General features: G+C 49.2%; 2 protein-coding genes across 3 annotated transcripts in view; one reads left to right on the forward strand and one right to left on the reverse strand.

Annotated features, from left to right (window-relative positions):
• ucmab (upper zone of growth plate and cartilage matrix associated b) overlaps window positions 1-567 on the reverse strand; it is a 3,984-nt gene extending 3,417 nt beyond the window's left edge. Inside the window, exon 1 of the mRNA XM_057052624.1 lies at window positions 126-567. Within this exon, the coding sequence (XP_056908604.1) occupies window positions 126-304 (179 nt within the window). The 5' untranslated portion in view covers window positions 305-567. The remainder of the gene's footprint in view (window positions 1-125) is intronic.
• The window catches only part of LOC130536569 (cyclin-dependent kinase 17), a 16,515-nt gene extending 421 nt beyond the window's left edge, over window positions 1-16,094 (forward strand). The window contains exons 1-17 of one of the 2 annotated variants that reach the window (XM_057052610.1): window positions 4,179-4,201; window positions 5,938-6,086; window positions 7,727-7,891; window positions 8,417-8,550; window positions 10,751-10,876; window positions 11,537-11,593; window positions 11,751-11,865; window positions 12,081-12,175; window positions 12,351-12,413; window positions 12,733-12,856; window positions 13,076-13,196; window positions 13,455-13,552; window positions 13,727-13,832; window positions 14,197-14,239; window positions 14,349-14,439; window positions 14,594-14,671; window positions 14,916-16,094. In XM_057052610.1, the coding sequence (XP_056908590.1) occupies window positions 4,194-4,201; window positions 5,938-6,086; window positions 7,727-7,891; window positions 8,417-8,550; window positions 10,751-10,876; window positions 11,537-11,593; window positions 11,751-11,865; window positions 12,081-12,175; window positions 12,351-12,413; window positions 12,733-12,856; window positions 13,076-13,196; window positions 13,455-13,552; window positions 13,727-13,832; window positions 14,197-14,239; window positions 14,349-14,439; window positions 14,594-14,671; window positions 14,916-14,953 (1,611 nt within the window). In that variant the 5' untranslated portion in view covers window positions 4,179-4,193 and the 3' untranslated portion in view covers window positions 14,954-16,094. Of the gene's footprint in view, window positions 1-4,178; window positions 4,202-5,937; window positions 6,087-7,726; window positions 7,892-8,416; window positions 8,551-10,750; window positions 10,877-11,536; window positions 11,594-11,750; window positions 11,866-12,080; window positions 12,176-12,350; window positions 12,414-12,732; window positions 12,857-13,075; window positions 13,197-13,454; window positions 13,553-13,726; window positions 13,833-14,196; window positions 14,240-14,348; window positions 14,440-14,593; window positions 14,672-14,915 lie in introns of those variants that run through there. The other variant, XM_057052611.1, reaches the window with a different exon arrangement.
• Window positions 16,095-16,105: the final 11 nt, after the last annotated feature.

Genomic DNA, 16,105 nt, shown 5'->3' on the forward strand with positions numbered 1-16,105 from the left:
GCGCCGACACAAAACCAGCTTAACAATGTTAATGTTCACGCCGCCCCCGGGTGAATGCAGCCGCCTGTGTGAGCTATTCAGCCCGCTCCATTCACCGGTGGATTGCCCCGTTGACTAAAACAAACCGACGGGTTAAGTGCGTGCGGCATGGCTGAATGGTGGAACTCGGTCCGGGGTGGTAAACGGCGTCGCCCTCGGTCCAACCTTTCCGTGCTACCAGCACAACCAGTTGGCCGACTGGGACCGGTTGTAAAAGGAAGTGCTGCGTGTGTCGTCTTGTAGCGGAGCAAACCAAAACATTCATTGACCCATGTTTCCTCACGCTTTCTGGTCCAGTTTTTTTCCAGGCCAAGTGTACCAGCTCCTGCAACCGGGCAGTCAAAACAGTCTCAACTTTTCCTTGTTTTCCCTGCACCAACCCCAGGCCGTGGCTCTGCGGGGGGAACCTGCTTGCACAGGGAATTCTGCAGTTTCCTAGAACATTAAACCCCAATTAACACTTTTTTTTTGGTGTACGGTTGTACCCTCTGTTTGCATGGCTGAGAAATGGGTTAGAAAGGCTGGAGCGCTTTGGTAAAGGAAGTTTATTAACCTGAGAACGTGGAGTAGTCACATATTTATTGTCGTCACAGTTGAGTCACACATGCTGCGCAGCCTCGTTGGAAGTCAACTGACTCAGACGTGAATTCTTTTGCTGTGGATCACAGGCTTTTCTTTTATAGAGTGTATGATTAAGCAATATTTCACAACCACGCATGCAGTCTTTGCTGGCCCTTTATTTGTCGTATTAAAAAAGGACCACACTTCTTTTGACAGGCTTTGGTTCGCAGCTGAAATGGTGGTTTTTTTAATCTCCAGAAAGATTTGGGCCTCTATTTTAAAGCCAGGCCGCCGGTGCGTGCATGAAAACGCCCGTTGTCGCACCTTCTTCGGTTCCCTCCAAGTGGCTCGCATGAGCCAGTCGCACGTTGGCGCTGGGGTTAAAATAAACCGGGGTAGGCAGGGAGTGATGCACATGCCCGTGTGTTGGTTTGACATGTTTTGGTTCCCTTGGTGAAGGGCTTGGGGGTGGGGGGGGGTGGTGGTGATGGTGGCGGGGTAATCTGACCTGCTGTTTAACAGCTGTAGCCACGTGGAGGCGGTCCCTCCGGTGCAGATCAGATGTCTGCGTGGGAGCGCACGCGCACCGATGATTGCGTCGAGCCGGCCGTCTATATGTTTGACCGTTTGATTTCGTTCTCTCCGCCGGTGCTGGCGGGGGCCCCGCGCTCCCTCCCGAGTGTGTGAGCTCATGTTGGAGCTGCATCCAGGACAGCTGGCTGAAGGTTAACGTGTCACGGATCTCTGGGGAGCAGCTGCCGTGTCACAGGCACCACTCTCGTCTATAGATAGCCCCGAATACAAACTCTTCCTCTGCCTTTTTTTCTGCTGCATTAACACAAACGCTCGTTCTATAAGCAAACCCCCCCCCCCCCCGCCCAAGACAAAGGCCGCTGGTCTCAGCCTAAATCTGGACCCTGGTGCAGCCCGGCGAGCCAACTGGCTCCAGAACCTGTTTGATTGAGTTATACAGTAACAATTCGGAGCAGGCACGCGGGTCGTCATCCGCCGCATTAAAGTCTGAAACAGGTGAGGGACAAATGTTGCCTTTTTCCCGGTGCTCTTGGCAGGATTTTCAGGAACTCTCCCAACACTTGTCGAGTCTTTATTTGGAAGCACATGCACACACGTTCGTCACAGCAGTATTATTACAGGCCGCCATATCCACAGTCAAGGTCTCCCCAATCGATTAAAATCCACGCTAAACCCGTGGAAATTGAATTTACAGGCCAGGCGGTGCATTCGCCGGCTCCTTTTGTGACTCAAGTGTTCAAATATATCTTCAGTTTTCCATTGGAGTTAAAACCTGCGACACTAATAAGTTCCTCCACAGGGCTCCTTTTAAAAAGCGTAATGATTTATCCTGTTGTGAATGAGTTGTCCTTGTAGCTCCTGAACCTGCAGGGCACCAAACATCCACAGAGGGAAATGACCATGAAAGCCGTGTCTGATATCCTGATAACCGCTAGTCACCACCGTTGCCAATTATTCCTTTCAAACAGCCACGCGGGGATATCGAGATCTGTTGTGAGGGACACAGAAAGCCGGGGATGAGGGAGGCTAATAGTCGCTCTCTGACGCTAATGCTCATAAATGGAGGCCAGGTGACGCAGGCCCAGGTCCAGTTCACCATTATCTCCATAATGAGAAGCCTGGAGAAGTGGCAATCTCGCTGCCTTTTAGCTTCATTAGATTGAGACTATCTTGTATCTCCAAGGTTCCAAAATTCAGACTTGATAATCTGAAATGGGGAAATGTCACCTGCTGCCTGTCTGACCGTATCAGAATCTGTCTGTTGTTTACGCAGCTGTGGTTTAATTCTGACAATTCATTTTTGCTGCTCACCCCTATTCATTAGCTACGGCATATTTGGCTTAATTGGACGCTTTGTTTTCTAATTGAAACGGCGTTCTGAGCCATACAGCTTCTATTTTCAGATTGATGTTTGAGCGGTCCGTTTTCTTTCACGTCTGTCAGTGGTATTTACACCCTTTCCTCAAGGTTCCATGTGTAAACTTTAAGTGTGGAGCTCTGCATTCCATTGATTGATCCTTCGACAACATGCTGATGCTAACAAGCGAGATGCTAACTTAAGCACTTTACCTCGTATTTTCCCTATTTGTTCCCTTAAATATGGCTGTTTCCATCATGCTAACCAAGCTAATGTGTTTCTTATTGGCTTTAGCTTTCCGCAGCACCTCTTGATGCCCTGGACTGAACTTTTACACAAAGAAGGGGGTGCAGGCCTGTCGTTCGCGCTGCCGTTGCCACGGCAGCAGTCTCAATTGGCCAGCGTTGATTCACGGGCTGCTTTGCATCGCCTCACACCCCGTCGACGACGAGCAGGAAGTCAAAGCCAACGAGCGTGGCGAAAAAAAAACACATGACGCCGGGTTCCTCGTCACCTGCTGCATCACGAGAGACGCGCACGTTTGGTTGTCCTGCTCCCCTCAATGCCACGTCCTGCTTCCTGAAAAAAAAAAAAAGGAACGTTGCACAACGCCGCCTTTATGAAGAGCCTCTAATGGAGCCAGCTCTTCTCCCTTGTCCTCATTGTCTTGGCCAGGATGAGAAAAAGGGCTGCTCTTTAGAAAAGCGGCGCTGAGCTCACCCCCGAATCACGCCAGCAGTCACGCTTGTTCACCACCGTCTTCTGTGAGCGGGGGCGGCAGGGGAGGGGCGGAAGGCCGTTTCTAGGAGCTTCTCACAGAGGCAGTGACATTATGTGGTTTCTTGAATTCCGGGGGGGGTTTACAGAGAGTTTTTGACCTTGCGTCTCCTGTTGGTGGCCCAGAATCGAGTGGCCCCCGTGGGGTGATGGCAACGCCGGAAAGTGGGCCAGATGCTCGGGCGCCGGCGCCCGCTCTGAGAGCGGTATTAACGGGCTGCCTGGGGGTGGAGTTGCTGTGCCTCACAGCTGGAACTCTGACCTTACCCATCATTCCTTTTGTCCGTCGTCATCAACGTTGCTGTTTGCTTCTGGTGGCGGTAGGAAGGGGGCAGAATCCATATGGAGCAGATGTCTGTCGTCACCACGGCAGCAGCGAAGATGCCTCATCCCTCCTGCCTCTTCCTGCCCCCCCCCCACCCTCCTGTACAATCAGCAGGCAAAGGGATGGAAAATACAGTGTGCTCCACAGCTGGAGGTGTCCCAGTGTGCACGTGGGCCGCGCGGCTGCATTATTGTAGGTATTGATCATTAGATAAAGGGACCTGGTCCCGGCGGGGGTGGGCTCGAGAAGCTGCCAGAACGAGGGGCAGTTTGGGGCTGCTGAGGCTGGATTTTGGCACGCGTGCTGTCTCCTACCATTTTCAGCATGGACAAAAAAAAAAAGCAGCGTGGTCGTCCTGGCAACGGATCTCGAATTGAAGCTGCGCGGCAACCCCTCGGTCCCCCCCCCACCCCCATACTGGTAACCTCCCAGCAGATCTGGGGCTCAGACCCGTCCAGCCGACCGAGGGGAGCAGGGATAAAGGATCAGGGAACAGATCATGCCCAAAAGCCCCATCCCCCCCCTCCCATGGGATGAGATGCCACCACCTTTGTCTATTTGACGCCATATCGTCGTAGTGGATCATTTGGTCTCAAACCTATGTTGTGGTAGATTATTTCATCTCTTTGCCATATGGTATTTTTACTTTTGGCCTGTTGAGGGTGAAGATACAAGCAGCTTTTGAGAAGATTGTGGGCAGGACCTGACAAAATGTGGGTTTTATCAATGTTTCTCTTCTGGTTTCCTGTTCTGTGTGTACATCAGAGGTGTTGCGCAACGGAGCAGCATTAAACAGTCGAGCCGTTTTTAACCGCCACCGTCTCGATGGGTGAACACTCGCCGTTTAACGTGAATTCCACAGAGCAGTGGAGTCGTTCTCATGTTGCGTCAAGCTACAGCAGAAGGGAGGGCGAAGCAGAGGAGTGCGGAAGTCGACGACTGATGCGAAGCTGCTGTGACAGTCGGAGTTGAGTCCCCATTTTGCATCCCCGGAGGAATTCGACTGATTGTCGCTCGACTCGGAGAAGCAGAGGGACATAAAGGGCCAAGATTATTATGAATGAAATATGTTCTGACTAGGCTGAAGTGGAGGTCATCGTGCTGGCCGCGAGATCCGCTCAGTTCAATCGATGTGCGTCCAAGTGCTGACGCGAGCTCTGGTTCCCTTTTCTTTATTTTCAGTTTGACTCAACACTCGCGTGTTATAATTTCAGAGAAGCCAAACACCGTTGGCAGGCGGCAAACCCAGCAAGGCGTTTAGCAAGTGGAACATCAAACACACTTGCCACCGAGATGCGTAAGCCGCCATCCGGCCTCGCCGGTGTCATCCGGAGCCAGATTTTTTAACAGTAGTAACCAGGAAGCAGAGCCAGGATCTCAAGTTCCGCACAGCTGTCGTGCAGCCGTGTCACGGACCAAAGGAGCTAGCGCGCTTCTGCAAATACGAGGCTACACTGTTGTTTCTACGTTGTCGGGCGGTTTAGCGTGAGCTAGCTGCGCCCAGGATGATGTATCTACATGCAGATATGTCACAAGCTGTTAAACTAAGCAAACATCTAACAGCTTGTTTGTGATTCATTTCCCAGCATGCCTCTGGCAGCATTGGTATTTTTTTTTGTTTTTGTTTTTGGGGCAATTATTTGATATACAAAAGGCTGTTAGCGGCTCGTAGCCGTCAGCCGGCGAGCCCTCAGGCGATGTTTCCATGACTGGCTCTCCTCAACGTCATCTCAGACAGACTCTTGTCCAGATCTGCAGTAGTTGTGGAGTCATGATCTCTGGAGTAAGTCAGAGGGGAGAGAGGAGAGGCTGGTGCCCCCCCATCCCCACCAAAGTCTAAATTTTCCTTTTCCTTTCCTCGCAGATGTCACATACTGGTCTGTCGCTGGCTGTCCCAGTCAGTGATCCATGCACACAGTAGATGCGACTGGAATGTGTGATGTGGAATCAGCGCGGCCGGGTCCGGTCCCGCTCCATTCAGGAGCAAATCCCCCCCTGCTTTAGGGTTTGCTTTTACAGCCCGGCTCTCCCGCAAGAATCTCTCGGCGACTCGTCATGTTTTTCCAGGGTCAGGAATGTAAAATAATGTGGCGGAATGAGCGGAGTCATAATTAGCGTCGGGGTGCAGATAGGTCTAAAACAAGCCAGGGTTCAGGGCCCTCCAGGCTGCCTCTCTTCAGACGTTACAAACTGACACAGCTTCTTTTTTCCAGTTTACATTCCGGATTCTGTCAGTGAAGCGTCAAGGTCCATCGGAATCACTCGGCAGCTAAAACAAACGCTGCCCTTGTGGTTATCTCACACGGGCCACGGCGGGAGAATCACGTTGCTCTGTTGTCTACAGGCCTCCCCTTCCCGAGAGCTCCCTGGAGAAGATGAAGAGGTTCAAGCGGCGCCTTTCTCAGACGCTGCGGGGCAGCCACACCATCGACGAGTCGCTGTCCGAGCTCGCCGAGCAGATGACCATCGAGGAGAACGGCTTGAAGGACAGCGGTACGTTTATACTGTGATTTGAATGTAGGAGGACGCACCGCAGCGTCTACCTGGTCCCAAAATACCACGAAACAATGATCCCAGGGAGGCGACGCTCCCGGTTTTATGGTGTTTCGCCCCGAATGATCCGGATTCGCGTCAGTTTACCGCCTTGGAGATGTGGGAATGGAAGGAAAGCGACACCACATCTTATCTCGGCTGATATTCGCAGACTCTGCAGGGAACGCCAGCAGCTGCCCACCGCAGTGCGCGGTTGCCATGGCGCCCTGGATCTGGAAACTTTCAGGAGTTACCACAGCAACTTGGACGGCCAGTTGAAAGCAGCCAAACATCTTGATGCATTACTCCTTTTTTTTTTTTTTTAAATTTAAAAAGGGGAAAAAAAAAAACCCTCTTAAAGTTTACCTCTCTTGTTCATCTCCTCCCCACCTCCCTCTGAGAACGAACCGGGCTTTGTAAAGCCTTTTTTGTGTGGTGATTAACGCCAGGTTCTGCCAGATTGTTCCGTGCACCGGGGACACAGAATCCTGTGTGAGAGGATTTCAGAGGAGTGGAGACAGACTGGAGTAGCCAGATGAGATGCCATCTGAACCGGGGTGGGGGGGCATTCTGGTCCTGATCTGATTACACAACACTGGCGACCCGGGCCGGCAGCAGCTGCAGGGAGGGAAGAGAGAGGTGGCGGGAGGGGCTGGATATTAGGACGAGGCTGTTGATGTTTTTATTGTCGCAGGAAATCTAGGGAAATGTCTGATTTTCCTACAAGAGAACTAATCTGCGGCTCAGAGAAGAGGGCACTGAATGTTCCCAAGCTGGGGTCTCATTATCTGTTTGGATCTCTGCCGCCTGGTGCTGACAATTGAATTAGGGGGTTAAATAAAATTGCATTTGTGAACTGTAATCTTGGAAAAGTGGAAATGTGGGACGTGTGTTCAGAAGGGTGACGTAACCTCTTGGCAGTTTATCCTAGGACCAGTGTGTATGAAGTGATTTTTGCCTTTATCTTATTGAAATATGATTATCCTCATTCATGCCGTCGTTCTGGGCAGTGTAGACTGCTTTTTTTTCTTCTTCTTGTTTACTAGTTTCTCTGCCAAGAGGTTATGTGACAGCCGGCGTTTGTCCAAAAGTTATGTTCCAGATTCTGGAATGACTTTAACCTTTAACCTTTTGATTTTCCAAAGTTCAAATCCAAGGGTTTTGGTACTTAAGGCTTTGATCAGAAGGCAGCCTGCTAAATTATGTAACCTTGTATACTTGCTATACTGCTGATACCAGTCAACGTGTTAAGTTATTTTTAAGATGAACAACCTCCTTCTAAACAACAGGAAGTCCCAGAAACCCCTGCTGCCTTTCATGAACACGCAAAAAGGTTGTTTTGGACGTCACTTTAGGGGGAAATGAGCTGTTTGAGTGCTAATTTACTGTCTTACTACATCATAGAAATTGCATGATATAAATCTAAGCGTCAATGGATTAAGTTTAAACCTCTTGCGTAATGTGTGCGTTTCAATTACGGCACGGTTTGAAAGATTTCACAACATTTCATATTCGGGCCTTGTGCTAAAACGTCAGATTCTCACAGTTGATTAGAAATGTGGAAAAACTGACATTAACAAATGTTTTGTGTTTGTCCACAGAGCCCATAGTCAGAAATGGTCGTCCCCCCTCTGTCCACAGCGTCCACTCCTTTCTGCACCAGTACACGGGTTCCTTTAAAAAGCCGCCGCTGCGCCGGCCCCAGAGCGTGATCGGAGGCGGCCTGGGCTCTCTCATGGCCATGCCTCGCAACGGGAGCCGACTCGGTAAGAACGACACACTGTTTGGGTCTAAAGACGGCTTTTATTTGTTGACGGTCCCTAAAAACACAGCTCGCATATGTTTCTATGGAACAACGTGTAAACGTGCGCTGAGATCGGGACAATCGTCTTAATGCACGTGCCCAACTCTACGCTTGCCAACACCCTCGTGGACGTGTCCCGACCCACAGGCGGCACCTAAATTCATCCCTTTTCCTAAAGTAAACAGAAGAACGGGGAGGGTGAAGCGCTGTCTATGTATGAAACCCGAGTTAGTTTCAGCAGCCTGATGTGTGAGCTTGTGTCATGAGGCCCTAAAGCAAATAAAATCAGTCAGACATATGAACGCTGCTGTACAGTAGTGTGCACAGCAGCGTTCAGGGGTGGAGCGGCTCGTTAAAGCGTCCCAGATTGTTTTCCTTTCCTGCTGAAGTCATCTGCCAGTGCCGAGCCCTGTGCCCTTTCCTCCTGTCCTGCCCTGTCTGTCCCGCTCAGCCGCTCATCCTCTCTTCCTCCTTCCCTCTAATCCAGATATCGTCCATGAGAACCTAAAGATGGGGTCAGACGGGGAGAGCGATCAGGCGTCCGGGACTTCCTCTGACGAGGTGCAGTCTCCCACAGGTGTCTGTCTCAGGAACAGAGGAAACAGACGCATCTCCGCAGAGGTGGGATTCGCTCCGTTAAAGCGCGCAGCGCGTCGTGAGCGAAGCACAAACACCGTCTCATAACGAATCACGACACATTTATTCGCCCCTGGCTTCAGCGGTTCAGCCTCGGTTTTGTCGCTGGAGATGTGATCGGATATAAACAGACACGTAGGTGTTCGGAGAGGACTGACGGCACAAGCGGTGCCGTGTAGGTGTGAAAACGTGACATGGACGTAGGCTGAGTCTTTGCACAATGCGTTACATCCCGTCCACCCTGGCTCCACCTGCTGTGCTGATCAAAGTCTCTTTTTTTCACAGTCGCCACCATCTCACAGCAACAAACATCCTGACTTAGTCTCTCTCTTACAGACAAACGCTCCATTTGTGGTGGGTTTAGACATTTTCTCTGGTGGTTGCATAACACCCCCATTATTTTTATGTTATCTAAGAGGGATTTCGTTTCACCGCATCCTTTTGTATTCCATACGGTGCAGCATGTGGCATACATCGAGTCCAAGCTGTACTGTCACGCTGTTTTATATAGCGACGCTAAAAGAGGTGCGGAAATACAGAAGCAGATGGAAAGTTTAAGTTTGAATCCAGCTGCTGCGTATGTTAAGAGGAGGAAAGCGGAAATCGCGCTGTTTTGTGTTAAAGCAACATTCTAAGAGGGTGTTTTTTTTTGGGTGTTTGATGTGTCTTTAATGAGCATCATTAATTTTACATTTGGTTCATTGAGCAGACCCTTTTTCCCCAAACCAGCGTACAGCGAAACACAATCACGCCACCAATGGAGACCAAAGTGAATAAAATACTACATTACAGTCATAAGCGACTCGATACTAACAGTGCGAGTTTCATAATGAAAATCACAGAGGAAGGGACTTCCTGTTCTTCCTCCTTTCATTTTTGTTCTTTATTTATAATAAACAGGAATGTCTCATTGTGAAAGTTGCAAAATGTGCTTTTAAATCAAAAATCATAACTAGAGTGAGAACAGGATGTCCAATCATTGGCAATAGAAGCCTTGTTGCACAGGTGGCCCGGGCTCATTGAACAGTCTGTGGGTTCTGGTCCGTTTCCTCGTACGCTGTGCGTTATGTGATCATACAAAGATCTAGTTATTGAACAACACGCTCTTCCCTCCCACCGTATTATTTGCTTTATCTTCTGCGTCTGCAGCGATTTACGGTCAAATGCAGCACGTGTGAGAGAATGAGAAGAAAAATCCCCTAAATGTGCAGTTAAGAAGCTTAGCGTGTTTACGGCAGAGACCTGGCGAATCACCTCCGTGCACTGCAGTCAGGCGCTGCACGTCCTTTCAAAAACCACAAAACCTCCACGGTGGCGCACGAGCCGCCTGTTCTTAAGGCTCGTTACGTCCGTGTGTGGGTTTTAACACGAGGGCTGGTTGTTAACGGTAACCAACGTTGCAAATACAGTGTTGGTCACAGGAAACGCAGCAGCAGTAGCAGAACGACTCTCCGTCTGCTGTCAGGTAGACGGGCGTGCGTCTCACTGTGGAGGCAGCCATGTTTCCGGATTACATCACAGGGATTACTGTAATACGGTCCAGATGGGCCCCTCTTGTAACAGATTATGGTGGCTTGATTGGACAACTGAAAGGCGAGGGTGGGGTGGGGGGGTTCAAAGGTCAGGTGACGGATGGTGGCGCTCTCTGACAAACCAAAGCTAAGCCAGCAACTTTAATGTGCTCGTTATCGAGCGCTTGGCTTTATGAGAGCTGCATCCAGGAAGTCGTGCATTCTTTATATGAATATGTCGACATATTAACACCTTCTTCTACTTCCTTTGGACGATGAGCACGTGGTCGTGCACAGCCGAGGCCGCGGGGTTGAGTCATTGTCACAGTTTGAATAAAGGGGTCAGGGCAGCCAATCCACGAGCCGGCCGCTCTGTCAGAGATTCAACCACACAAACCTGTGATCAAGCTCCAAGTTTTGTGTTTTGGTTCCTGTTGTGGAGGGAGCAGTGGGAGAGTTACCTCAGACGGGGGGGAGGGAAGAAAGGGGAGGGTGAATTAACATCGAAGGTGCATAGAAGTGCCCACTGGTGTCGTGAACCCACCAGTTCCTCTGGATTATAGCTCCTATTCTGTCCCTTTAAGATCAACATGTACTCTGATGTTTAGTGTTTTACAGCACCGTTGCTCTAAAACTGGGTGTTCACTGTTTATTTTCTCACACGTGCTCTGCAGGACCTGAACAAACGTCTCTCCCTGCCGGCCGACATTCGGATACCTGACGGCTACCTGGAGAAGCTGCAGCTGAGCAGCCCCCCCTTCGACCAGCCTCTCAGCCGGCGTTCCCGCAGAGCGTCGCTGGTGAGTGCTGTCAGAACCATTAAAGATGCATCAGTGTAACCGGTTTGGCGTATATTTGCAACCTTCCCTACCACCAAATTGTTGCAAAGAGAGAAATGAACAACTGTCGGGTCTTTCGAGTTGAACTTATGGAAGCGTCACCGCCCACGTCTGAGAGACTCGGGCAGAGATGGAGAGGAGCAGATATTCTGTCAGGGAGGTGGTTGTGAGATGTTTTATTTTTAGGCAGCTGCAGGTGTGAGGAGCGCTGGTGTCTTGCCCTCAGACTTTTTAAGCTCATCCTCACGTGTTCTATGTGGAGCATCAGCGTTGCTGCACAGAGCTGCGTGTAACATCAGTTTAGCTTTGAATTCTTTTTGATTAACCGGCCAAAAGGTTCCAAAACCCTAAAGTGCATCAGAATTCTCCGCGGGTGTTACGCACGCCTTATAAGTAAAGTTTTCCGTCTCTCCTCCATAAGCAAACACATTGTAATAGTCAAAAGCCAGCAGTCCGTTGTCGAGAGAGATTAGCGGTGATGCTGGTTGGGGGTGTGTGACCTCCTCCGCCTCTCTGTTGCTACAAGGCTGCCACAGGGATTTGCCACAGCGTCCGTAAGCTAGTCAGCATTAATTAAGACGCGGCCCTGATGAATGCTCCTTGTCCTTTTCTCTCTTCCAGTCAGAAATTGGATTTGGGAAGTTGGAGACCTATATCAAACTGGACAAACTGGGGGAGGTATGTGAGTGTGTGATGGCTGCTCACCTCACACACACAAACACACACACACACACACAAGTTCTCAACGAGCGTGGGGAGATGTGCGCCGTCCCAGTTTACTTTTAGCCTGACTGTCTGAAGCAGCTCACCTTCTCCCCTCCCTCCTCTCCTCCAGGGCACGTACGCCACAGTCTACAAGGGGAGGAGCAAGCTGACGGACAACCTTGTAGCCCTGAAGGAGATCAGACTAGAGCACGAGGAGGGGGCCCCGTGCACAGCTATCAGAGAGGGTATGAAGGTTCTGCATCACTCTCCAGTAGCAACCACAACTGTCCTGATTCGGTGCTAATTCCTGGTTTGGTTGAAGCGCATTTGTCTTGATTCGGAAATCAACATAATATCGAAACACCATCACCAAAGTCCCAGAATCTTTGCCCAGCAAGTCAGACGACAACAACAAAGGAATCCGGGAATCCTGAAATTGTTCTGCTCTGTTTTACCCCAGTGTCGTTACTGAAGGACTTGAAACATGCCAACATCGTGACGCTGCACGATATCGTCCACACAGACAAGTCGCTCACACTGGTGTTCGAGTACCTGGTGAGACTCTGCCTCCACCTCCTTGCGTGACTCAGAGATTTTTCTGTTCGCAGATGCCGAATGACATATATTTACATAATTATTCGTGACCTTTTCCATCATTAAGGGCTGAAACACAGAAGCGGTTGAACTCTGGGTTCTCTCTCATCCCTCCCTCTCTCTCTCCTGTACCTAGGACAAAGACCTCAAGCAGTACATGGATGATTGTGGGAACATCCTGAGCATGCAGAATGTCAAGGTGAGTCTCAGCAGGCGTCCTGCTGGTCCAGCCAACTCGATCAGACTCCACAGCTTTGCGATTCCTGCTGTCAACACCTGAAATGCGACCATTGCGCCCCCTGGTGGCGCACAGTAGCGCTCCCTTTCTGCTCCTTATTCTCTAAAAATCTCTTTATTTGGGTCAGTGTGGTGGTAAAAGACAGGAAATTTTGAGTTGGGGGAAAGAATTCGATGCAGATTTCAACATTTTGATCATTTAGAAGCTGTTCCTACAGAGTCTTGCTACATTGGGTGACATTTAAGATATTTTTGACCTGAGCATCTGTTTTGTTTTTCAGATTTTCCTCTTCCAGATTCTCCGAGGCCTGGCGTACTGTCACAGACGGAAAGTTCTCCACAGAGACCTGAAGCCACAAAATCTACTGATCAATGACAGAGGAGAACTCAAACTGGCCGACTTTGGTAAAATATTAATCAATCAGAATATTAATTCATTATGTGGAGCTGAGAATTGAGAGATTTTATTGGTTTTTAAAAAAATAAAAAATCTCAGCCTCTTTTAACATATTAAAACCTGGGTTTGTTTGCAAATGATTTCGTATAAAGATGACTTTACTTACCCTCATTTAATCTACTAGTGAAATCATATTGACTCTTTTTTTAAATATTTCTGCTCCTTAGGACTCGCTAGAGCCAAGTCCGTGCCCACCAAAACATACTCTAATGAGGTGGTGACGCTGTGGTATCGACCCCCCGATGTTCTACTGGGCTCCTCTGAGTATTCCACACAGATAGACATGTGGTGAGTGGGCATCTCTCCACAGGAGCTATTCCAACCGTTAGAAAACACCACAAAGTCTACTGCACGGTCTGTGCCATTTTAAACAGGACAGATTTCCGCTTAGGAATTAATTTTTAACTTAAAGAACTGTGCTGCTGTCGGGCGGAACACAAAAGTGAGCCGCAGACCGTCTCTTAATCCTAATTACGGGCTTCATCCGCTGGTTTAAAGCCTTAATTCCAGAATGTTCATGCATCTGTGTTTGTGTCTTCCTGTCAGGGGTGTTGGCTGTATATTCTACGAGATGGCTGCTGGCAGGCCCCTGTTTCCAGGCTCCACAGTGGAAGACGAGCTGCACCTCATTTTCAGGCTGTTAGGTCAGTGACGCCCCCTGCTGGCAGGAACAGGTTCAAGATTTTAAATACGATCCTTTAATCGCATTATCCCTGGCATGTAGCACTCGTGGCATTGTGGAAAGGAAAAAAAAAAAACCTCACAGCTGCTGTGGCAGAGCTTGACTATAACTGGGTCGAATGAATGTTTCACCACAGGCACTCCCACAGAAGACAACTGGCCTGGAATATCCTCCATTGACGAGTTCAAGTCCCAGAAGTTCCCCAAATACAAGCCTCAACCACTTATTAACCACGCGCCCAGGTGAGGGGGCGGACGTCGCTCATGTACTGATTACAACGTCAGATTCCTGTGAACACGGTCTAAATGTTATCATCTCTCTCGTAAGCCCTCATTTGCTAATCGAAGATGGAAATGAGCAAATGTTTCCAGTCCGGCGCAGGTATAAGAGCTGCCAGTGTGTTTGGTTTTTTGGCCTTTAGACTGAAAGACATTAGTTTTGCTCTTGTTTAGTCAGGAGTGTGTGCACTGTGTCACTTCCTGTAAGGAAATCCTGTGGAATAGTTGAGTGTGTTTCCTTCCTCAAAACTGGCCAGCATCTGTGCACGTCACCCCCACCTCTGCTGACCTGCCTTTTCTTCTGCTGTGCCCCCCCCCCACTCTCCAGGTTGGACAATGATGGCATCGACCTATTGATGTCCTTCCTAAAAGTGAGTATCACTAAAGCCTGACGGTGATGCGGCAGGTTTAACAGCAATGTCTGGACTGTTTGATAGGACAGAAGCTGATCGTTGACCTCATTTCTGTTCCCAATTTCAGTACGAGTCAAAAAAGAGGATCTCTGCTGATGAAGCAATGAGACAAGCCTACTTCAGGAGCCTGGGGCCACGTGTGCACGCACTGCCAGAGAGTGAGTAATGGCATGTAGAGCAGACTTGGCAACCTCCGCTAGGTACAACTCGAAGGATATTGGAGCGCGGATCACTTACAGGCTCATCAGAGACACACTCATCTCCTGGAATTATGTGATTTGTGGTGCGCTGACTGTTTCTCATGTCTGGCAGACATCTCCATATTCACACTGAAGGAGGTCCAGCTGCAGAGGGATCCCGGTTACCGGAACGCATCATACTCAGAATCAGGTGAGGATTAAAGTGCCACAAACGAGTATTTTAGATATACGCTGTCCCTGGGGAGCAAGCTAGGAAATCTAGAATGAGGCTGAAGGCAAATACAGCAGCCACTGGGGAAGAGATGTAGGTGTTTTACCTTCTGTTAAATATATTCTTGTGATCCTGTCAGTCCACTTTGAGTCTTTCCTGGCATCAGACAGTCACATTCAAATCTGAAGCAGCAAAAAACCCACTTTTCTCTGTTTGTCCTCAGGCAGTGGAAAGAACAGAAGACAAAGCATGCTTTTTTAGGTTTCCTGGACTGTATTTTGTCTTCATTGGGACGTGTCTCCCAGCTGTACAGTCTCGCAGATGGATCAGTTACCTGAGTGGATGTTGGCTTGGATCTTCATCATCCTCCTCCTCGTCATCCTCACTCCTTCCTTATCTACTTGGGAAACTTGTGTCTGTAGCCCAGCTCCATGTCCAGGTGTGACCTGGTCCATAAGAGACATTTATATACTGTACATCTCTATTTATTGAGAAGAGAAAAAAAAATGCTGCTAAAAATAACTACTGTCTAGAATTCTAACTGGCTCAGTCACTTTAATGAGTACATGCAATGTGTATAGATTTTTAATTCTTATTTTGAAGTGGTGGTGAATTTTTTTTGTGACATTTTTGACATTTATTTCCATTTTCATGAACACAGAACTCCAGCTCAGAGCTCCTCAGTGTGTGCGTGCGCGCGCGTGTGTGTGTGTGTGTGTGAGCGCAGGTTCTGGTTTTCTGCCTCTGTTGCCACGGTGCTGTTCCCAGCTGTCATTTGTGACCGTTACAGAAGGCTTTGGAGGCCAATCTTTGATTAAATAGATCATTTCCCCTTTACCGGAGGCTAAATACGGGCGCCGTGCTCCTCAGTGGCGTGTAAAACCAAAAGGATGGCGTTCTTCTCAGACGCTGGCATAATCATTCCAGGATGAACAAACGCAGGAGGGGGGGGGGGGTGTTTTACATGGGCATTGCATAATTAGCCCCCCTTAAATTCTTCAAAGAACATTGAATCTTGCTCTTCATCCTCCTCACCCTCCGTCTGACATTTTGCCCCCCAGGCTGCGTTGAAGAAGGCGAGTGCCTGTCATTCCCATCTCCATCCTCTGAAAACGCCTTTTCTTTTCCCCCTCCGTCATCTCGCCGCACGCCTGTCGTACGAGGAGGCGCGCGGCCTCTCCTGAGCCAGGGAGCTCTCGCTATAGTCCTGCCCCTAATGAACGTGGTCCCAGTCGATTTAACAGTGTTACAAGAGGTGTTTTGTATAATTCCTAACTTTATTTGTGGATAATTGTTACTGGTGTGGGATTTCATTGCAGATGCCCTCCCATATCTGAGCTTTTTTTTTTTTTTCCCCCCCCCCCCAGAGTAAAGAAAATAAAATCTAAAGTTTGAAGAGAAACGTGATCTGGT

The sequence above is a fragment of the Takifugu flavidus genome, chromosome 13, assembly GCF_003711565.1.
Source record: "Takifugu flavidus isolate HTHZ2018 chromosome 13, ASM371156v2, whole genome shotgun sequence".
NCBI lineage: Eukaryota > Metazoa > Chordata > Actinopteri > Tetraodontiformes > Tetraodontidae > Takifugu > Takifugu flavidus.